Source organism: Eretmochelys imbricata, chromosome 21 (assembly GCF_965152235.1).
Source record: "Eretmochelys imbricata isolate rEreImb1 chromosome 21, rEreImb1.hap1, whole genome shotgun sequence".
In the NCBI taxonomy this organism is placed as follows: Eukaryota; Metazoa; Chordata; order Testudines; family Cheloniidae; genus Eretmochelys; species Eretmochelys imbricata.
In genome coordinates this window covers 12,155,669-12,175,327 of record NC_135592.1, presented here as the reverse complement: position 1 = coordinate 12,175,327, position 19,659 = coordinate 12,155,669, and the positions used below count along the sequence as shown (strand labels likewise).

At 51.3% G+C, this 19,659-nt stretch overlaps 1 protein-coding gene and 1 long non-coding RNA gene across 3 annotated transcripts in view; one reads left to right on the top strand and one right to left on the bottom strand.

The window, feature by feature from the left end:
- TBC1D22B (TBC1 domain family member 22B) overlaps positions 1–19,541 on the top strand; it is a 45,701-nt gene extending 26,160 nt beyond the window's left edge. The window contains exons 9-13 of the mRNA XM_077839615.1: positions 11,625–11,731; positions 13,231–13,306; positions 15,812–15,939; positions 16,240–16,335; positions 17,490–19,541. Coding sequence (XP_077695741.1) covers positions 11,625–11,731; positions 13,231–13,306; positions 15,812–15,939; positions 16,240–16,335; positions 17,490–17,618 — 536 coding nt within the window. The 3' untranslated portion in view covers positions 17,619–19,541. The remainder of the gene's footprint in view (positions 1–11,624; positions 11,732–13,230; positions 13,307–15,811; positions 15,940–16,239; positions 16,336–17,489) is intronic.
- Positions 1–19,659, bottom strand: part of LOC144278344 (uncharacterized) — a 28,161-nt gene that overhangs the window by 3,076 nt on the left and 5,426 nt on the right. Inside the window, exon 3 of one of the 2 annotated variants that reach the window (XR_013348571.1) lies at positions 19,089–19,237. The exons of the other annotated variant lie outside the window; for it this stretch is intronic. This is a non-coding gene — a long non-coding RNA (uncharacterized LOC144278344). Of the gene's footprint in view, positions 1–19,088; positions 19,238–19,659 lie in introns of those variants that run through there. 2 annotated transcript variants of the gene reach the window in all.

Here is a 19,659-nt window from a genome sequence, read left to right as displayed (position 1 = left end):
ACTCAGACAACTGCCTGCCCCACCACATCCCTTGTGTGGCTGGCTCTTAGAAGTCGCTCGGTATGTGCAGCCTAAAAGAACTGCTTTTTCTCCTCGCATCATAGTCTACTGCAAGTTCATGTAGTTGGCTGCCCACTACCCTCTCCAGATCTCTGACTTGCATGCTTTCCAAACGCCTCCCTCCCCTGACAGCAGAGCCTGCAGCCAGCTGAGTCAGCAGGACCAAAGCAGCTCCCAGGGTGCTGTCGGGAAATAACTGTTCAGCACAAGTCCAAGCTGACAGCAGAGCCTTTTACTGTTAGACTTACTAGTTTCTCCGTTAGCATCTGCCCCCCCCCTCCCCCAGTGATAGATGAGCCCAGCTTGGAAGGTCACTGGGACTCCTTAACCTTCCTCATGCCTGGGCGGGTATTGTATTCCAAGCCAACACAGCAGCGGCTTTCATACAGGTCAGTTACAACCTCTCCTCTTAACTGATCGGCTGGTCAATACATGTCTCCAGCTGATCAGCTTCTCGGTCGCAATCAGTAAAAGGGCCAGGCCAAGAGTTAAAACAAGCAGCAGCCAGAACCATCTCTCCAAGAGGCTTGTCTGGGCTCACTCCAACTGGTAGGAAGGAGTGGGAGGGGAGGTCCTGGGAGAAGCCGTGCATGGAAGTTATGGTTACGTGACATAAAAGACACAGGGAGGGCACTGTCTACTCCCTCAATGGCTTCAGTATCAAAAGTGCTCCGTTCACAAGCTTAAAGCCAGCAGCTTCCCTCCTCTGAGGCTGTCACTAGCAGTAAACGCTCTGCAGTCATAACTTGGCTCACTTCATTAGCCACGGGTGAGGCAGGGTGGTCTAGTGGTTAGAACAGGGAGTCAGGAGACCCAATTCCCTGTGTGACCTTCGCTGGTCACTCACAGCGGGGTTTTCCTCCCATCTATGAAATAGAGACCTACCGCAGGAACACATCTTGGGCGAAAGGCTCTGTCAGCTTGCAGTGGGAGGGGTCTGCTGCCAGGCTTGACACTTGTCCAGCCTTGGTATGAACAGATCAGGGAGTAAGAAGATGCTGTTTTGACAAGGCACTAGCCAATAGCTACCCTCAAAGTTTTTTACATGTGATCGAAAGAAACCCCTCCACAAGGGGCTCGGGCCTTCTTAGCCCGGGGTTGTTTCGAAAGCTAGAAATGCCATGTCCTGGGTGGGGGTCCCAGTTCTGTAACACCCAGCGCTGCCTGTGGAATGAGCAGCTGCTGAATGTGGGAGACTCTGGGGGCAAAGCTGTCATGACTGGTAGTGGAATCTGGAGCCTGGCCTCTCTTGATGGCTGGTTCTCCTCCAGGCCAGGCTGGGAACGACCTCAGTTTCTGCTCTCTTCTGGCTGTCACCTTACTAACAGGAGCTGCTGGGTCTCGGTCCAGTTCCCAGCCAACAGGGACTGTTAACCTCCCTCCCATGGGCTCTTCTGGCAGTAGGGAGGCTAATGCTTGGATTGGCCGGAGATGGAACTCCGCTCCCTTCCAGCAGCCATCAAGCTTGCTCCAGGGTGATACGTGCTGACACAGTGCTGTGGCGGATGCTACTGCTGTCTCTGTGGTACAGGACTTGAGTCTCCTTGGGCCGTAGCTCTGGTCCCTTTCATCGGTGCTTAAAGGAAATAGAAGGGGGGGGTTGGGGTTTTCTCATGGTGTAGTCACTCGACGCACTGTCTGCTGAGAGGTATATTTGGCTGCAGTGCTCCGGCCACGTGTGCCTGTCCTGGGTGATGGCCTCTCAGGTCAATCGAGGGCAGGTTAGTCTTTTACTTCCTGCCTGGGGAGCTTCTTGGGGTCAGTTCCCCGACGCCATTTCCTGCTGCCTGTTTCCTTCCCAGTGAGGTGGTGTTGGGTTGGAGAACAGCCCTGTCTCTGCATTTGCTTTCTGCTGAAGGTCATCTTGTCTCCCTTGCCCCGCTCCCCCCCTTGCTCACAGCTTTGAGATCTTTAGTAGGTGGGTTGCAGCTGAGTCCCTCAGTCCCATCCTTGCCTCCACAGCGGTGAGTCGGTTTGTGTGTTCCCAAGATGTTCTGTATCAGCCTGCTGCACCAAACGCAGCTGCCTCAGCGAGCTGGCAGAGCCCTCGGACGCCTTGGGCCTCCGCCAGCAACAGATCTATCTCTGGAGCGACTGCTGCTCCCATCCGATCAATGGCTGCAGCTGAAGAGTGCTGAGCGCTGCTTGTTTCAGCTGGTGCCTTGAGACAGACGCGCTTGTGGGAGGTGTCAAGGCTGCAGAAGCAGCAGCAGCTGTGCCTGCTGTCTTGTGTCCTGCAGGTGGGGCAGGCGTGCGAGGCTGAGTGGTCAATCAGGAGACGCAAGCTGGCCTTCGAGTACTGTGTGCAGATGGCTCATTCCAGCACAGGTGGCTGCATGTGGCCCAGGAAGGGGGCAAGGATATGGTACATGTAATTCCCAGGAATCACTGCTGCTCATCTTGTGCTCATCGAGCTCCTCTCTGAGCACTTTACACACTGTGCCCTGGCCTCCCTACAGCCACCTCTGGGTGAAATGCAGCCTCAGTTTACCAGCCCATAGCAAACCGAGCTGAGTTAGGGCAGGCAGGGGAGAGGTCAGGGGGTCAGGGGCATTGGGGTTGAATGTGCCAGCTCTTACAGAGAACGTCATGGGCTGCTTAACAACCCAAGCACTGTGCTTACCCCACGACGACCTCCTAGGGAAGGAAGATTTCTACAGCCGCCAGGGTTGCCTTTCTTTCAGAGAAGCAGCAGGGTAGGGTAATGGCAGCAATGGGACTAGGGATCCATACGGCTCCTTTAAATCCAAAGGAGGTTGTAAAGGTGACTCTCTCCTTGTTGGCTGGAGCTGGTATTGGCCAGGGCACTGTACCAGCACTGCTTACCGTTCCCACTAGTTTCTGTTGTTAGGTCGATGTTTATATTTTAATAACTGTAAGTTTCTAGCTTCTGGCAGTTGCTAAAGGAACCTGTCAGTTCTGTGTATTGTTTTGTTTCTTTTCCAAGTCTTCAAGTAAGAACAATCCCTCTAGACTGCCCCTGTACATCCCAGTTAGTGTTAACTCTGAAGCCTACTGATGGTAATTAGGACATTACCTATTTCACAGCAGCTAATAGAGAACTATCCAGCTACTGTGAGTGGCGCTTGTACAGAGTCCTGAGTGGCCCCTGGACCTGACTGTCAGTGGTGGCATTAGACTCAACTAGCCAAATGCTAGACATAGCAGTATGCATGTTTCAGGCTGGGCCCTTTTATCCTACACTTGCCAAGCCAGGAGTCTGCCTTTGACCAAGCCACTAGAAAGTCATTCTACCATCAGTGTACACACATCCAATCCCTAGCAGAGCTGTGCACCGAGGAACAGGTGTAAATATCCAGCAAGCCCCTGCCCCCGGCCCATAATACAGAGACAGCAACCTATCCCACAGTTGGGATGCCGTGATTAGAATTGGAATGATCCATCCCTTAGTGGGAACGGAGATGGGTCAAAGTTCACAGGAAGGTGCTGGGGCTGGTGGTCTGGAATTCCGGGGTTCGTCAGGTTCATCAGCGACCCAACCAGATCCCCTACTGCAGCCCCTGGGTGGGGCAGTTTGATGCCAATGCCAGGAGCGTTATTTTCCCCAGCGGGATGCCTGGCACAGCAGGGAGCTGGGCATGCTCCGAACACTACGCCAGGCACCCTGTGCTGCAGTGACAGCCACGCTAGAACCTCCTGCACCCCAGAGCCGCGTGGCTGCCACTCCGCTGTTGGCTCCTTTTCAGTTTCGGTCAGAGCCAGGTTCTTTATGCGGGACCTTTTTAACGATCCCGCGGAACCGCTGTTTGTGCTGATGGTTTATCAAAGCTGCTGTTTGCCAGGATAGTTGGCTCGTGCCTCCCTTCTGATTGTGCCACTTGCCTCCGAACCAGCCAGCGGGGGATCTGTGCCGTGAGTGGCGGTTCTGAGGGATGGAGCGGGCCGTGTGCCACAGGCTCTCTTCCTTTACCAGCATTGCCCCAAGCTCGGTACGGCACAGCCAGGCGTGGTGCAAGCTTCCCCAGCCCACTTGCATTTACTGTCCTGGCTTTCCAGGGCTCCTGGCCTTAGAGGTTTCTTGCCCTGCAGGGGGAAGTCCAGTGAATAATACTGAGTTCCTGTACAGAGATACCGCCTCCCTGCAAGACCAACACGGATATGTGAACTGCGCCCTCAGTCTTGTGCCTTAATTTGCCCCTCCCATTCTGATCTGTGATCCACCACTTCTCCCCTTTTGTCCTTTGTACGCTAACCTTCCTCCTTCATTTTGATGTTCTTACCTGTCCTTGGTCTGAGCTGAACTGGAAGCCGCCAGGGCAGAGACTTGGTTTCTGGTTTTTTTGGTCTGCAAAGCATCAGACGCTCCCAGAGTACTGTAGAAATAAAAATACTCAGCCGTGAGCTCTCTGTACGTTTGTCAGTGAGCTGCAGCCACCTCTGGGGGGGGAAGTAGCAGGTGTTGGTGCACAGCAACTCTGCCCGAGTCCAGCTTGGGACAAGAAGCAGAGAGTGCTGTACCCGACTGAAACTGAAGGTGGCAGAATCCAGCTGGGCACTCCAATTGTGAGCAGTGCCATGAGATGTTCCGTGGCCATTGCTGGTCAGGACTGGGTTGGAACCTGGCATCTGAAAGATGGTGTCTTTCAGCAGCCTGATGTTCCCTCCCCTAGTTTCAAGGTGAGCCAACTGCCAGCGTGCCAGAATTAGGAGCATCACTTCCACAGCATGTAGGTGTGTGGTGGAGGTCTCCCTCCGGATGTGTAATCATCTGCTCTGGACCGATGTGGGGGAGTCATGAAGGAAAGATGCTAAGTTTTAAAATACTAACACAATCCTTTGGGTCTCTGAACCACTGGAGAAGGGGAAGGGAGAAGACACGTTAAAACAATCCCAGTGCTTATGAAAACTATCCAGAGCCAGAGAACCTGCTTCCTACTAATCCTGTTGTTAGATGATAGGCAGAAATTAACAAAGGATTAAATACGAGTCTGTCAGTTATAAACCTCAGCTTTGGGGTTGGTTCCAGGCCAAACCGCCCCAGGTAGAGACATGAGCCATGGTGGCTGCTGGGTGAACCTGAAACTAACTTCTTAAGCTAGTTAGGGGTCAGGATCCCCTAGGGTGAGTCACTGACAGCTTTTTTAGCACAAGCGAAGCACCGAGGAAGGGGACAGAACAACCCCCTTTCCCAAAGCTGGGCTGGGCTAAGTGGGGCACAGGCAGTTCTTTCATTTGATTTTTCATTTCCCCTCCTCTTCCATTGATTCCTAAGCAGCGGTAAATAAAGAATTTCAGGGCCAGGGTGGGTTTGAGAAATGAATTTGCTCATCTTCTTGTTATTAATTAGCATTACAGTAGCCTCTAGTGGCCGCATTGGGCTAGATACAGAACAGATGCAGGCAGCCTCTGCCCTAAAGAGCTTACAATCTAACTAGATAAGACTGAGTGAGTGGAGAAACTGAGGCACAGAAAGGCACAGCAACTTGCCCAGACCCAGCAATGGGACTCAGGTCTCCTGATGCTGTCTGGTGCCCTATCCACTAGGTCACACTGCCCTTCTCCCAATGCCCTGACTTCAAGCACCAGGTGCTGGGTGAGAGTCCCGATGTGTTCTTGCCTTGTGCAGTGCAGTCTCTGGATTGTCCCTGGAGCTGCACTGCCTCGTGTGTAAGGCAGCGTTGTCTCGCTGTGCTGCTCACAACTTCTCGTCACGCACTGATCTGGGCTTGAAACTCTCCTCCCGCCCCTTCCCAGTGGCTCACGGACCTGTTAAAAGTGATGAACTGCCTTTCACGCTCTGCATACCCTTCAAGGACTGAACCCACAGCAGCGTTTGCCTGCTGTGATCCTAATTAGCTGGATTCGGAAAAACTAGTCTGTGAAAATCTTGAGTCCACCCATGCGCCCCCCCAATGCCCAGAAGAGAATCTTCCATGCTGCCCCTCTAATGCACAAGGCTGGTTGCAGGTACTGGAGCTCTCCTTTCACGTTTTGCACGGGGAGGGGCAGAGGGAAGGGGTGCTTTTGGAGCTGCACGGCAGAGGGAAGGGGTGCTTTTGGAGCTGCACGGCAGAGGTGCCGCTGTCAGTTCATCAGAGCTAATTGCTCCGAGCCAGATTTAACTTTCAGACCTTTGCGGGCCTGGTCACGAGCCTCCCCAAAAATCCCCTAGCTGTGCTGACCAAGCGTCTGTCAGAGACTCCAGCAGCCGCCTCTCAGTGCCTCGCTGCCATTCCCTGTCAGCTGGCGTTGTCGTGCTTAGGGCCCCGCTGCTCTCTCCATTCCCTTGCTGCTGCGAGGCCAGTGGGCTTCCCGTGCAATCTGCCCTGCTGCGGTGGAGGGCTGTCACAGGCGATTGGAAGGGGAGATGTGAAAGGGAAAGGTGAATCCGGTTCCTCCACTAACTGGAAATGGGCATCAGTGATTTAAGCTCTCAGCCCGCACCCAATTCACTGCACGTCTCTAGGACTTTCCCTCTGAGGGGCCCGTTAGACAGGAAGGGTGGGAGAATGCAGTGCCCTTTCAGTTTCAAGGGGAGTTGGGCACCTACCATTCATTATGTCTGTTGTGGCAACGTGCAGGACCCCATTGCGCTAGGTGCTGTACAAACCCAGAACAAAAAGACGGCCCTGCCCCAAGGAGCTGATAATCCTCGTCCCTTATTTTCACTGGGGCCTGATTTTGAGAGGTGCTCTGCACCTGCAGTGCAAGTGGTGATCGAGGGGAGACGCAGGTACTTCTGCATCTCTGGAAGAGGGGCCCCGAGTCTCCTGCCAGCCCTGCGAGGTAGGGAGGTATGAGCCCTGTTTTACAGACAGGGACACTGAGGCAGAGAAGGGTGTGATTGTCTGTGGCAGCCCCAGAAATAGAAGCCAGCTCTCTCTGGCTTTAACCACCAGACCATGCTTCCTGCAGCACCGTTTATTCCAAACATCACTGAACTGCAGCTGTCTCTGGGGTGGAGAGAAGCAGCAGTGGGGGGAGGAGAAAGGTTGCCTACAGCTGCCGGGATAAACCCTGGTCGTGAGATCTTGTTTAAAGGATGGAACTGCAATGGGTGGGGAGCTGATGAGCCAACTTCTCAGATGCGTGTTTAAACGTCCCTCGTGATGGCCTAACCATTGCGCCATCTGGATCAGGATTTTCTCTTACATGTGCTTTTAGAGGAAGGTTCAAGAAACCGCACCTGAGGCAGCTGTGGGATAATCCCTCTCTTCTCCCCCACCCTCGTTAGGTTTCCTCCTAGTAACTAGAGATTGGCTTATACCCTGAGCATGAGGTTCATGAAATCTGCATGTCTAGCTCCCAGGCGTTTGGGCAAGTTCAGGATCTACGTTTCTCTAATGTAGCCTAGATCAGCGTCTCTGCTCTTAGACAGCATCACTTGCCCAGGAAGGGCTGGGGGAGCGATACCAGTGATGTGTAGCATTCCAATTACTCAACCCTCCCTTTCTCACGGGGCCTCCGTCTTACCTTGATGTGGAATCGGACCACAGCCTTTTCTGCCCTGAGAACGGCCGGGTCTAAGGCTAGAAATGCAGAGAGAAGAGAGGCTTATGCAGAGTATAGAAGTCCACGGGACATGCTGCTCGCACCCCAGGCCCAAAGGAGATCTGTATTTATGATGCAGCTGGTTCTGGAGCAGCTGATCTGCTGCCTCTCCTGCTGGGAGCAGGGCTTCTCATCCCAGCAGAGCGGCTGGTTTCACAATGAGCTGGCGTTAGAGATGCTCATGTTAGTTCCAAGGCCAATGTTGATTTTTTTATCCAGTAGCCTTTTATACTGGCCTCTCCAAACCCTGGGCTGCGCTCTGGAGGGACTTGTGAATTGCAGCTGGGGTCTCCGCTTCCCGGCAAGGGAGTGGGGGATGGAACTGGAAGTCCCAAATCACGGATTCTAATGCTGTTTGCGACACGCTGGGTGACTGTGGGCAAGTCACTTAATTTCTCCCTGCCTCTGTTTGCCCATTAGTAGCCGGAGGGGTCATGAGGCTTCCCGGTTTCCTAGGGGCACAGGGTGACTTGTGGGAAAAGCCCCTTGGAGCTGCTTAGATTAAAGGAGCTATAGAGGGGCACAGCACACCATCGTCTTCATCAGTACTTGTGTTGACTGAAGGAGCAACTGGTTTTGGGCACTGCGAGGGGGGTGACTAGACTGCACAGGTGTCATTGACTATCCCCACTCCCCATCTGCCTGGAAGCAGGAGCATGTACCGGGCAAGGGAGTGATCTGAGGGCAGGGCAGTGGACAGAATGACCCGGCTGCTCCCTGGAGTAAGAGCCCATCCCACCCTGCAGGGCATTTTGGGATACTGATGAGGGGAGATGCTAGAAGGGAAAGGGTCACCAGAGGAGGTACCTTGGCAGCATTCAGGTCTCAAGTGGTTCCTGTACGTATGCCATTTGGGGCCATTGGCAGGCTGGCTCTGTAGCCAAGCATGGTGCATCTCGTTGGGCCTTCTCCTCCATAAAACCATGAATGATAGCTGTGCAGACACAGAACCAAACTGAGCAGAAGTCAGGCCTACAGGAAGTAGACTGTGAGAGCCGGGCATGCCCCTCCTGTAGGAACGACATTGTGCCTGGTGCCCGAATGAATCCTCCATAAATCCAACACGCACTTTCTGCAGGCCAGCTGTGGGGTGGTGGTTGTCAGGCCTAGGCAGAAGACTGGGATCTGCGGGCCGTGGTAGTACACAAGTCCTGCCTCTTGGTGTTCTGTGCAGACTGGAAATGAGGGGGTACATTTTTAACAGTGAGGGTAATTAACCAGGGGAACAGCATACCAAGGGTCATGGTGGATTCTCCAGCACTGGTGATTTTTAAATCAAGATTGAATATTTTTTTAAACAGATCTGCTCTAATTCAAACAAATATTTAGGGGCAGTTCTCTGGCCTGTGTTACACAGGGAGGTCCAACTAGATCACAATGATTCCTTCTGGCCCTGGAATCTATGAAACTTCAGCCAAATGGCAGGTTTCCCCTGCGGAGACAGGATAACTTGGGTTGTGATCTCCTCAGACAATCGAAGCAGCATCAGACTTGACTGCTCCCAGTCAAACCCATGTTCTGCCACGTGGTTGCTCGTGACCCAGTAGATGGCGCTGTTCCCTTTATGGTATGTTACCCTCTTCCAGATACAATCAAGGCCCTGATTGCTTTGCATCATTAAAGACCTGTGTATCTCAGCCAAATTCCAGTTCAGGCAATTAAATTCCATGTACCTGAAATCTCCCCTGCCATGACAGCAGTCTTCTCTCCTTTCTGCCCTGTGGTGCTGCTTCCTGTTAAACAGTGCTGCCCTCCACCTCAGAGGTGGGTGCATGTCACTGGTGGGTGAATTGATTTGGGGTGTGAAAGGCACTCTAACTTTAACGCAGCTTTTGCTATAAAGAGGCAGAAGCAGCAGTGTCATTGGGTCCCTCCCTTCCTGAATTGCCTCCATAGGGCTTGCTGTCGGTTCTGCATGCCAGGGCTGCTGACTTTCATAGAATATCAGGGTTGGAAGGGACCTCAGGGGGTCATCTAGTCCAGCCCCCTGCTCAAAGCAGGACCAATCCCCAATTTTTGCCCTGGATCCCTAAATGGCCCCCTCAAGGATTGAACTCACAACCCTGGGTTTACCAGGCCAAAGCTCAAACCACTGAGCTATCCCTCTGGGCTCGAGCTCTCCACCCCTTTAACCTGCCTTCAAAGAACTAGATCAGTTGCTCAGCAGCTGTTAACTCTGCGTGAGGCTCGAGTGGCCTGTCGTTATCTTTCTGGTGGCTGTATGAGGAGGGCAATGTTTAGCCTCCCACTCAGTCCTAACAGCAAAACCAGCCCATCAGGAGCACTTTCTCCACTAGCTGTCAGATCTATTAGCAGGGCACTCACCACTGAACGCAGAGAGCTGGCATGCTGGTAATTTCTCTGCTGCCTTTAAAGCTCTGGGGTTTCTGCCTTGGTAATCAGTGTAGTAGGAAGGAGCCCGAGGAGAAACTGCTGCAAGCAGCCTCTGGAGGAACCAAGCCCAGATCAAATATGCAATCAAGGGAGCCCCTTCTCTGCCTTTGCAAAGGAACACAAGGCTTTGCATGGCTGGTGGCATTTTCCTCATCCCTATCTGAATCCCAGGCTTTAGAACTATGCTGTGTGCTTCTCTTGGGGCATCTCTCTCAGCTTGGATTAGGGCATGATCCCCCTGCTTTCACAAAGGGAGTTGCTGTGTGACCATCCTGCCATCCCCATGGCCTCCAGGGATGAATTAGGATTATAAATGGGGCAAACTCCCCTGCCCCCCAAAATACCCCACTGGACAGGATTTTCCTCCCAGCCTGGTCTCCTTGATCTTCCCCACCCAGCTTCCAGATAAACTGTTTCTCTGATCCAAGGAGATGGCTGGTCCTCTTGGACCTGCAGGCCTGACTTTAGGGACTTTGCTTTAATACACCACCAACACTCTTAAAGGCGAGCCGTAAGTAGGCATGGATGGATCAGGTTTTTATTGGTAAATATACAGAAACGTCAATTTCAGTGTACGCAAACCCACAAAAAATATTTCCAGCAATAATAATCAAAATGCAGAGCTAGGCGAGTTGCTTAAGAACTTAAGAGTCAAAAATCCAGGGAGTTAGGCTTTTGAATTAGGCTTCTTCCATATGGGCTAACAAATGAGCAGTCAAAACACGTGATTTGTTGATTAAGGATATTTATTTTGCATATTCTGACATGTGATGTTGACAGTTTGTGTTTTAATGGTTATAGAGCTTTCACTTTGGGAATCTCAATGCCTATTGTCATTAAATAATGATTGCTTGGCACACACCCCCCACCCCCCAATTTCCCAACGGTGACAGCTGAAACTGATGAAAATGCTTACAAATGAACCTCAATATTCTCAAAAATAAAAATCGAATTCTGCCCAGCCTAGTTGTAAGCAAGGAAGCGACTCGTTGGTTGTGGTGACCTTGATGTGGTGCCTGGGGATGGTATGTTGGTACATATCCTAGCCAGTAGGACCAGAGCCGGTAAGGAACCCACAGCCATTGGAGCATCTTTACTGGCTTATCTAGGGAATGGCACTGTAGCTCTGGGTTCAGCTCTCCTGTCACGGTAAGGTGCACTGTTAGATTGTACGCACTGTTTGTTCACCGTTTGTGCAGAGCTTGGCACAAAGGGGTTTTGGTCTGCGCTTGGGGCTTATAGACACTACCGCTCTACAAAGCATAATTGTGTTACAGGTGATCCCCAGGCAGCGTGGTTGTCCCACATGCAGGGGGACTGGGCTTTCCAGATTTCCCGGGCTGATGTTTTGCTGTGCTGCACAGCTTCGTTACCAATCTTGTTCATAGCAGCTCTGGCTTCTAGAACCAGTTCTACCCACCCCTTTCCCCCTTGATCCTGGCAGCAGAAGAGTGACTCAAAGCCAAGGGTAGGTTGCACCAGGAACACAAAAATGTGTTTGCAGCAAGGATGGTGGCACTACGGGGAACTCAGCCTGGCATCCCTCCACATTAAAGGATCCTCTTAAAGATACGAGGCACTCATGCGTCTTCTCTCCTCCTCTCCCCACACCCTTGGAGACACGTCCTCTGGATTCTCTTCCCCCTTTTGTTTTACAGAAGAGGATGTGGAGAACTTTGACGTGACGACCCTGTCTCAGGATGTGTTGCGGAGCATTGAAGCCGACAGCTTCTGGTGTATGAGCAAACTACTGGATGGCATACAGGTAAGTGCACCAGGAAATGGGCCTGAGCAGATTTCTCTCTGCTCCTCCCTCTCCCTTAGGTAGCAATCCTAGTGTCCTCCCTCTGTTTTTGGGTAGCCATCTGTTCTACCCTCAGGCCGCACCCCCAATCTGAGTGACATTCCTAGTGATCTCCCTGTACCTAACCCCTCTGGTTACAAGCTGCGTCCTGTCTAGTTTTAGAGGCTGGGGACTCAAAGCCAGGAACTTCCGAGTTCTAATCCTGGCTCAGCGACTGATTACTCAGTGGCCTTGTCCAAGTCACTTATCTGTGTCTAGTCCCCTCTCAGTAAAATGAAGGTCGTACCTCAGAGGGCTGTTGTGCCGAGATTATTCTTGACCCCCTTCTAGCCTGACTTCTGAAACTGCTTGTTCAACAGTTGGCTGGTATCCTACTTCTCCACACACTGACTCCCACATCCACCACCCCTCCTCTCTGATGAGAGCTGTCTCCATGCATATGCTCTCTGATCTCTCATGCATCTTGTTCCCCAGTCACGTGCGGCTCCTCACGTCTCTGCTTCTCATTGCCCCATATTGCTGCAGACTTCTACCCCCCCGCCTTAGCTTGTGGTCCCACACAGGCCTGCGGACCAACTTGATCAGGGTCCCACAAAGACACATGGACTTACAAGTGGCAATGATAGATGTCTTCTGTCTTCTTTATTAAAAACACTCCCCTCTTTTATCAGGATCGACCTTCCTAATAAAGCGAGAATTAAGTACTCTCTCGTTCTCTGCCTATGTATGTCTCCATTAAAAAGGAATTTTTCTCTGTAAGCTCCAAATCGCTTTCCTTGCTCCCTGACAAATTCACTTATTTAGAGATTTCTCAAGTGTGCTCTCTTGTGATCTGAGCGCCCCGTATGCAGCAAGAAACAAAACACACAATGAGACACACATCAAAGTCGAACACTTTCCACTTAAAATAGAGTAATTACCACTTAGCACCAATTGGGGGATCTCAAAGCACCTTAAAAAATTGCCCCTGCTTTACAGATGGGGAAACTGAGGCACAGAGGGGTTGAGGGACTCACCTAGAGTTACAGCATGAGTTGGGAATAGAATCCAGGCGGGAAAGCCTGGTCCTATGGAAGTCTACAGCAAAAGGCCCAGTAGGGTCAGGATTTCACCTCAGGTCTCCTGATTCTCAGTCTGTATATCTAACTACTAGACCACCCTGCCTCACTAAGCAAAACCCTAATGCTCATGTTTTCCAGGGAGTCTGGCTTACACTGGGCCTGGAAGGGCAGCAATCTTCCCCAACAGGGAAGTGAATTCCAGAGCAGAGGATCCCACCACCCCAAACGCACTGTCTCCTGGACAATTCACATCCAGGGACTCTTAGCAAAAGTGTGACAGCTGATCTCAGCGATCCCAGGAGTAGGCAGAAGGAGAGCAGGTCTTTTAGCTGGGTTCCAAGCTCCAGGATGCTTTCACTACAGTAGCTGCTGCCCTTGACTCTCACTGTCTTCCTGCAGGATAACTACACCTTTGCACAGCCCGGGATCCAGAAGAAGGTCAAAGCACTGGAGGAGCTCGTCAGCCGGATAGATGGTAGGTGGTGAGGAGAGCCGAATGGGAGCAAGGCAGGAGGGGGAGGTCTTGCTGTGCACAGCTCTTGTTCCTCACCCCCTGCAGTTTGCTCATAAGAACGGCCATACTGGGTCAGACCAAAGGTCTATCCAGCCCAGTATCCTGTCTTCCGACAGTGGCCAATGCCAGGTGCCTCAGAGGGAAAGAACAGAACAGGGAATCATCAAGTGATCCATCTCCTGTCACCCATTCCCAGCATCTGGCAAACAGAGGCTAGGGACACCATCCCTGCCCATCCTGGCTAATAGCCATTGATGGACCTATCCTCCAGGAATTTATCTAGTTCTTTTTTGAACCCTGTTATAGTCTTGGCCTTCACAACATCCTCTGGCAGAGTTCCCCAGGTCAACTCTGTGCTGTGTAAAGAAATACTTCCTTTTGTTTGTTTTAAACCTGCTGCCTATTGATTTCATTTGGTGACCCCTAGTTCTTGTGTTCTGAGGAGGAGTAAATAACACTTCCTTATTTACTTTCTCCACGTACTTTCTCCACACCTGTCATGATTTTATAGACCTCTATTATATCCCCCCTTAGTCATCTCTTGTCCAAGCTGAAAGTCCCAGTTTTACTAATCTCTTCTCATATGGAAGCTGTTCCATACCCCAATCATTTTTGTTGTCCTTTTCTGAACCCTTTCCAATTCCAATATATCTTTTTTGAGATGGGGCGACCACATCTGCATGCAGTATTCAAGATGTGGGCGTATCGTGGATTTATATAGAGGCAACATGATATTTTCTGTCTTATTATCTACCCCTTTCCTAACGATTCCCAACATTCTGTTAGCTCTTTTGACAGCCGCTGCACACTGAGTGGATGTTTTCAGAGAACTAACCACAATGACTCGAAGATCTCTTTCTTGACTGGTAATAGCTAATTTAGACCCCATCATTTTATCAGTATAGTTGGGATTATGTTTTCCAATGTGCATTGAATTTAATCTACCATTTTGTTGCCCAGCCACCCAGTATTGTGAGATCTCTTTGTAACTCTTCACAGTCTGCTTTGGACTTAACTAGCTTGAGTAGTTTTGTATCATCTGCAAATTTTGCCACCTCACTATTTACACCTTTTTCCAGATCGTTTCGGAATATGTTGAACAGCACTGGTCCCAGTACAGACCCCTTGGGGACACCACTATTTACCTCTCTCCATTCTGAAAACTGACCATTCGTTCCTACCCTTTGTCTCCTATCTTTTAACCAGTTACTGATCCATGAGAAAACCTTCTCTCTTATCCCATGACTCCTTACTTTGCTTAAGAGCCTTTGGTGAGGGACCCTGTCAAAGGCTTTCTGAAAATCTAAGTAAACTATATCCACTGGATCACCCTTCTCCACATTCTTGTTGACCCCCTCAAAGAATTCTAGTAGATTGGTGAGGCATGATTTCCCTTTACAAAAACCATGTTGACTCTTCCCCAGCAAATAGTGTTCATCTATGTGTCTGATAATTCTGTTCTTAACTATAGTTTCAACCAGTTTTCCTGGTACTGAAGTTAGGCTTACCGGCCTATAATTGCCGGGATCACCTCTGGAGCCTTTTTTAATAATTGGCGTCACATTAGCTATCCTCCAGTCATCTGGTACAGAAGCTGATTTAAATGATACGTTACATACCAGTTAGTAGTTCTGCAATTTCACATTTGAGTTCCTTCAGAAGTCTTGGGTGAATAGCATCTGGTCCTGGTGACTTATTACTGTTTAGTAATCACTGACTGCAGTGATATGATGGGTCTTTATTTGAAGAAGTGGAGTATTCAACAGGGTGGAAGCTGTTGATGGACATGATTTCCCTCTGGAATTCTAGCATATGCACGGAGGCAGAGAGCAGGCTTGCACTGTAACAGTTCCTCTCCCATTCCCCCACGAGGTTCCCAAAGACCAGTGGTTGTGCCAGATGGTATCCGGATCAGGACAGAGGCTACAAACCATGGGAAGGGGCTGGAAGTGGGGCTTGGTTTGGAGAGGGGAAGTGCGGCGGAATTAGTTGGGATAGATGTGGCTTGATGAGGAAGGGGGTTGGGTTGGCTGGAAGGCATGTGGGAGGTGACATGGTTTTGGTGGGGTGGATTAGGAGGCAGAAGGGACTCAGGTGGAAGAGACACAGCTGGAGTCATGGCTTGGCAGGGGAGAGGGCTAGGCTGGAAGGCATGTGGGCGAGGGCATAGTTTGGCACAAATCAGAGTCATTTGGCCAGAGAAAACATGGTAGGGGGGACTGAGGTTTAGCAAGGGAGGGGACTTGGTTGAAATGCATGTGGAAGGGGGCATCGTTTAACAGAACAGGGGACTTTAATGCACATGGTAGGAGGAGGCTTGGTTTAATGGGGAGAGGGGATTGGGTTGAAATGCATTTGGACAGGGGAGGGGATTGGTCCTGAGAGTGCTTTGAGGGGCAGGGCATTAGGGCACAGAGCCTTGGGCCCCATGGGGATCCAGATGTGTAATGGAATGTGCTGTTTCAGAGCAGGTACACAATCACTTTAGGAAATATGAGGTCGAATACCTGCAGTTTGCCTTTCGCTGGATGAACAATCTGCTGATGAGGGAGCTCCCCCTGCGCTGCACTATCCGCCTGTGGGACACCTACCAGGTACGTAGGACTAAAACTTCCCAGCCTCCCCGTTTTTTGCCCTCGGGCAGGCTCCCAGCACAGCCTCCCCAGTGGTGGGCGTGGGGCAGCTGCAGCGCTGGGAAGGCTGTTGCGCTCAGAGAGATCAGCAGCAGCAAAGTGACCTGCTCCTTCCTCTTGTCTGCCTTGTTGTGCAGTGCAGCCCTGAGTGCCTGCCACAGGCCTGCTGGGGAGAGCCTGGAGCAAAGGCAGGCTACGCTGGGCTTCCCGGTGCTATCCTCATGCTGCAAGGATTGACCCAGAGTTTTGTGTCCTTTCCAGTCGGAGCCAGAAGGATTCTCCCATTTCCACCTGTATGTCTGTGCCGCCTTCCTGATCAAGTGGCGGAAAGAGATCCTGGATGAGGAGGACTTCCAGGTGAATCCCTGGTGGGGAGGAGGGCGGGCGACATAATTGCCGCTGTTGGGTGGTTTACGTGTAAGTGGTTAAACATCAAGCACTGAGATGCACCGCATGCGGCTGTGCGCGTGTTGATTGCACCCAAGTGATAGATCAGATCATAAAATCTACACCCAGGTGTCACCATTCAACTCCTCTGACTGGAGGACCCCTGCATGACCGTCCCATAACCACGTTAATAGAGGACACGTGATTGGTTACACTGAGCACAGGGCAGAGCCAGGTGCTCTGGGATCCTCTGCTGCAGACTCACTGTCTGACCTTGTGTGTCTTTGTGCTGTGGTTCCCATCTGTAAAGCTGGAGTGTTAATGCTGTATTTCACAGTGGGGTTGTGAGGCTCCGTTAGTGCCCCTCTGACAAGTGCTCTGAGACCCTCCGGAAGCAGCCTGGAAGCTGAAGAGGGGCATACCAGGGTGTGTATCCAACTCTCACACAGAGCTGGGTAAGCAGGTTTTGCTGCTGCCGGGGTCTGAGCACTGCAATCGTTTCAATAGACCAGGGAATGTGAAATCCAGTTGGATAAAGAGGGAGCACTTCATGTGTGCTGAGATCAGGCTTGTTCGCTATAAAGACTTGTGTGCTGCAGACGTGAGGTATGAAGGCTTCAGTGCATCAGGAAAAGGGCAGGGGGATGGGACTCCATTTTCCATGGTTAATAAAGAGTCCACTGTCCACCTTTGGGTGGCCGCCAGCATGCAGGAGTGAGGTGTGTGTCTGCGTATGTGCAGTGTTGATGAAGCTATCTCTACCTCTGCCTTCAGGACCATGTTCAGATCTAGTGTAAACAGGTGCAACTCCATTGACATCATGGAGGCAGCATGGTAGGCATGAACAGGGCACTTGACTGGGACTCAGGAGACCTGGGTCCTATTCCCAGCTCCGCTGCTGGCCTGACCTGGGCAAGTCACATCCCCGCTCTGTGCCTCAGTTTCCCCCTCAACCACCTTTGTAAAGCACTTTGATGGATGGAAAGTGCTCTGTATACTAAAGCTAGAACATATCATGATTCAGTGCTGCTGTGCCTGCTCATACCAGATCTAAATTTGCCCTACGGCTGGAATCCTTGCTCCACTGCCTCCCAAAATAAGAACCCCTTTTTCCCTTGTTTCAGGGTCTTCTAATGTTGTTACAAAACCTACCAACAATACATTGGGGCAACGAAGAGATTGGACTCCTCCTTGCTGAAGCCTACAGACTCAAGTACATGTTTGCGGATGCCCCCAATCACTACCGCCGATAGGTGCCAGGACTTGGTCTCCCCACCCCGGCCTGATCTAATCACTGTGGCATTTCATCGTTGAAGTCCTCGGACGTGCTGGCCAGGAGCCACTCCTAGCTGTACAAAGCTCACATTGACTTTTGTCTTAACTCTTACGTCTGCCTGCTTGCCACTCCGTGTGTGGATGTGCCACTCAAACGACCATCAGTATTCCATGCCATTGTGGTGGCCCGAGTCTGGGGGGAAAGGAGGCAAAGAGTGGCAGCTTCTGGGGCTTTAAGTATAAACTGAGCCAAGGATTGAGCCTCTGGATGCCTCCGCAGGCCTGGCTGTCACCAGCCATCTGAGCCTTGCTGCCTCCTGTTAGCCCACCCAAGCGCACACGCTCCCAGCTGGGTCCATTTTCTCTTCAGACACAGTTTGATCCAACTCCCAGACGAAGATGCCTTACCAGAGACCTGCCTGGGTGGAACCCTTTCTGAGGGCAGCCGTGCTGTAGGATGCAAAAAGCTCTCAGGGCCTAGCTTCGCTCCAAGTGTCTGAAGAAACGCAGCACTTCAAGGGTAACGGGAGACAGGCTCGCGCACTCTCTCTCTTCCTCTCATGCAGCACATGGGTGCATGCATGTTGTGGGCATGCACATGTGTGAGGGAGACTGGCCCATCCATGCACTGTCCTGAGTGACACATGTCCACTGGACAAGACTCCTCCTGTGACTGATCTGACCTGCTGTGCGCACAGCCCCTCACCCCACCCCCCCAGCAGGGCTGGCAGGGGGGGAGCTGTGCCTCTTAAAATCCTCTTTCCATGATGACACTCCTCTTCCTCCAAGGCATATGTGTATATTGTGGTCTTGTGTATATGGGTAAGAGATGTACAATATACGTCTTCTGTTTGTAGCAGATATGATTTTATATTTATAATATGCGTCTCATGCGTGCAAAGGCCGCCTAGGTACAAGTACGGTAGGGCTCCGGTCTCCTCTGGCGTTCGGGGTTGCCGAGCTGTAGGCATTTCTGCAGTAGCACGTTAAGAGACGAGTGTTGAATTCCTATTAGGAAAACTCGACTAGAAACTTACAAATCAGTTTCAAGAGGGGCTGGGTATTTTGCGGAGATGGGGGAGGAGCAGCCCCTGGAAGAGCCGGGATGTGAACTGCGGGGTGTCGGCCAACCTTCTCCACACTTGGCCATGCCCTTGTGAAGAGTACTCCGGTAATCTCTCCCCAAGCACCATAGTGTGGCGGCTTGGGCCATTACTGTACATCACTGCAGTATCCTTGTTAAAGGGGAATGAGCATCAATCTGCTTCTTTTCTCCTGCCTCCCTATCGGATTGTCCCATTGGCTCTTCAGGGCCACGAAGAGAGAGGCCTGGGCGCTCTCGTGTGTCTGTCTGCGCTCCTAGGGAGCAGAGAGAACAGAGGAGATGGCTTATGCCCACACGACTCCTCCCTCTCTACCCTCCACACACAGACCTTGCCTCAATGTGCTTTTAAAAACCCAAATTTGAATGTTTTAATGTAACATTTTATTCCTGGCGGAAGGCGCCATTTCAGTGCCAAATGTTGATTTCTTGGGGCCGATTTCTTCACAGGGGGAGTTCCTCCCCCCGCTCCAAGGGGTGATCTCGGCATGTTCCCTGGGGACCAGAGCGCACTGGTTATTATTTGAGTTGTTGTTCTTTTTGGAAAGAGAGTCCCAGTGGCGTTAGTCAAATAACAATTGCTGGCGAGGCCGGAGGATGTGAGAGCGTAAAAGTGAGAGCCATGTTGCCAGTATAACTCCAACCAGCGTCTCAAGAGTTGCTTTCCTAAGCTGGAGTTGTTGTCTCAGGCATTCTGACTTTACTTTTTTTGTGTGTGCCTTTTGTTGTTTTCTCTGAGAGAGCGACCCGATGGTCATTAGTTTAACATGACTAATTAAAAACAAAAACCCAACTAAAATGTGTGCCAGATGCTATTTTATTTGTTGGAGGGGGAGAGAAGGGATGTAAGTGGAGCTCTGCCACTGGATTGTTGGGTGACCTTGGGCAAGTCACTTCACCTCCCTGTGCCTCATCTG